Source organism: Lottia gigantea (genome assembly GCF_000327385.1).
Source record: "Lottia gigantea unplaced genomic scaffold LOTGIsca_5013, whole genome shotgun sequence".
Classification (NCBI taxonomy): domain Eukaryota; kingdom Metazoa; phylum Mollusca; class Gastropoda; family Lottiidae; genus Lottia; species Lottia gigantea.
Genome location: NW_008709721.1, coordinates 1 through 1,491, shown reverse-complemented (window position 1 = coordinate 1,491; position 1,491 = coordinate 1). Strand labels below are relative to the sequence as shown.

The 1,491-nt window shown below is 34.0% G+C and overlaps 1 protein-coding gene across 1 annotated transcript; it reads right to left on the bottom strand.

The window, feature by feature from the left end:
* Window positions 1-366: 366 nt before the first annotated feature.
* On the bottom strand, window positions 367-1,491 carry LOTGIDRAFT_147933 (hypothetical protein; the record flags this gene model as incomplete). The annotated part of the gene is made up of 3 exons (XM_009062318.1): window positions 367-467; window positions 835-946; window positions 1,427-1,491. Coding segments are annotated over 3 exons (278 nt in total), but the record flags the coding sequence as incomplete, so codon positions are not given.

The window sequence follows — 1,491 nt, the reverse complement described above, 5'->3', positions numbered from 1 at the left end:
GATGTTTTTTCAAGATATATATAGATATATACAAGATATATACAAGATATATACAAGATATATACAAGATATATACAAGATATATATAGATATATACAAGATATATATAGATATATACAAGATATATACAAGATATATACAAGATATATACAAGATATATCGATCTAATCAAAACACCACCAAGCATTTTCTGTGTCCCGCTGTGATTGGTTAGAAATAACGGCATAAGAACGCAAACGTCGTAGAAGACTTGTTAGATTACAATGGAGACCAACAAAATACAGAAAACAAAAAATAATCTAATTTTAATAAGATTGCCAGAACAAGATATTAATGTAATACAGAGTTACCGCCCCTGAGTGATACTTACATTTCTGAAGTAGAATGAGAAGGATTATCCAATCTCTCTCCCTGTTTTAACATCTCTAGAACCTGCGGTCCTGATTTACCAGGATAGGGTCGCGACCCTGTAATAATATATATATATAAATTGTAGTTAATTTATTCATCTTACACCACAGTCTAATAACGTTATATTTAACCAATCAAATCTTATCATGTACAACCTGTTTCTTGAAAACTGTGACAACTTGTGTGGACAGAGAAACTTACAGAGGCTGTCATAATGTTCTACTTACGATTTGGCTATCTGAGAATTCGTTATTGTTTTCAAGAAACTGGTTCTGCATTACAAGCTTTGATTGGTTAAAAATAAAGTTATTAGAATGGAACTGTGGTTAAAAACTCAAATTTAGATTACAGTGGAGATTACAACATAATTTAGATTAGATCGGGTGGCTTCGTCAGATATTCAAGCTAATCATGTTTCCTTACCCAAAGTGATCATCTCCCAAAATAAAATACCATACGACCAAACATCGCTTTTATTACTGGTCCGGTCGTTAAATATAGCTTCCGGCGCCATCCATAATATTGGTAGAGGTCGCTGTAAGATAATACAAGGTGTACAGAATCAGTCATGGAAGAGGCCTGAAGCCAAATAATGGATAGGGGAGCAGGTATCCCACTCAAACCTTTCCTCGAGTCAATTATTTTATGATGTTCATTTAACATTTAAGATTAACACACAGTAAAATAGTGTGGCCCAATAGAGAGACCAAACTCCTTTGAATACGGGTGACTGTTTGTATAAGTTAAACTGTACAATTAATCATATGGACTCAAAAATAAAGTGCACGAACAGCGCAATATTTCCTCCATTCTATTGAACATTGACTCTTCCATTAGTTAATATAGTTCTGTTATAAACCGTCAGTAAATCTAGTAACATGTGTTTATTTAACCAGTTCTACACTCCTGTTATACTTAGCTTAATTGCCTCTGAAACATCCTCGGTTTGTTGCCCCGGTTGATGATCGTAAAGAACAAACCCCAAAAGTTAAAGACAAACGTAACGTAAACGTACCTTTGATCTAGACGTATAGCTGTAATCTTCTCCGACCTTTCTGGCCAGACCAAAATCTGATATNT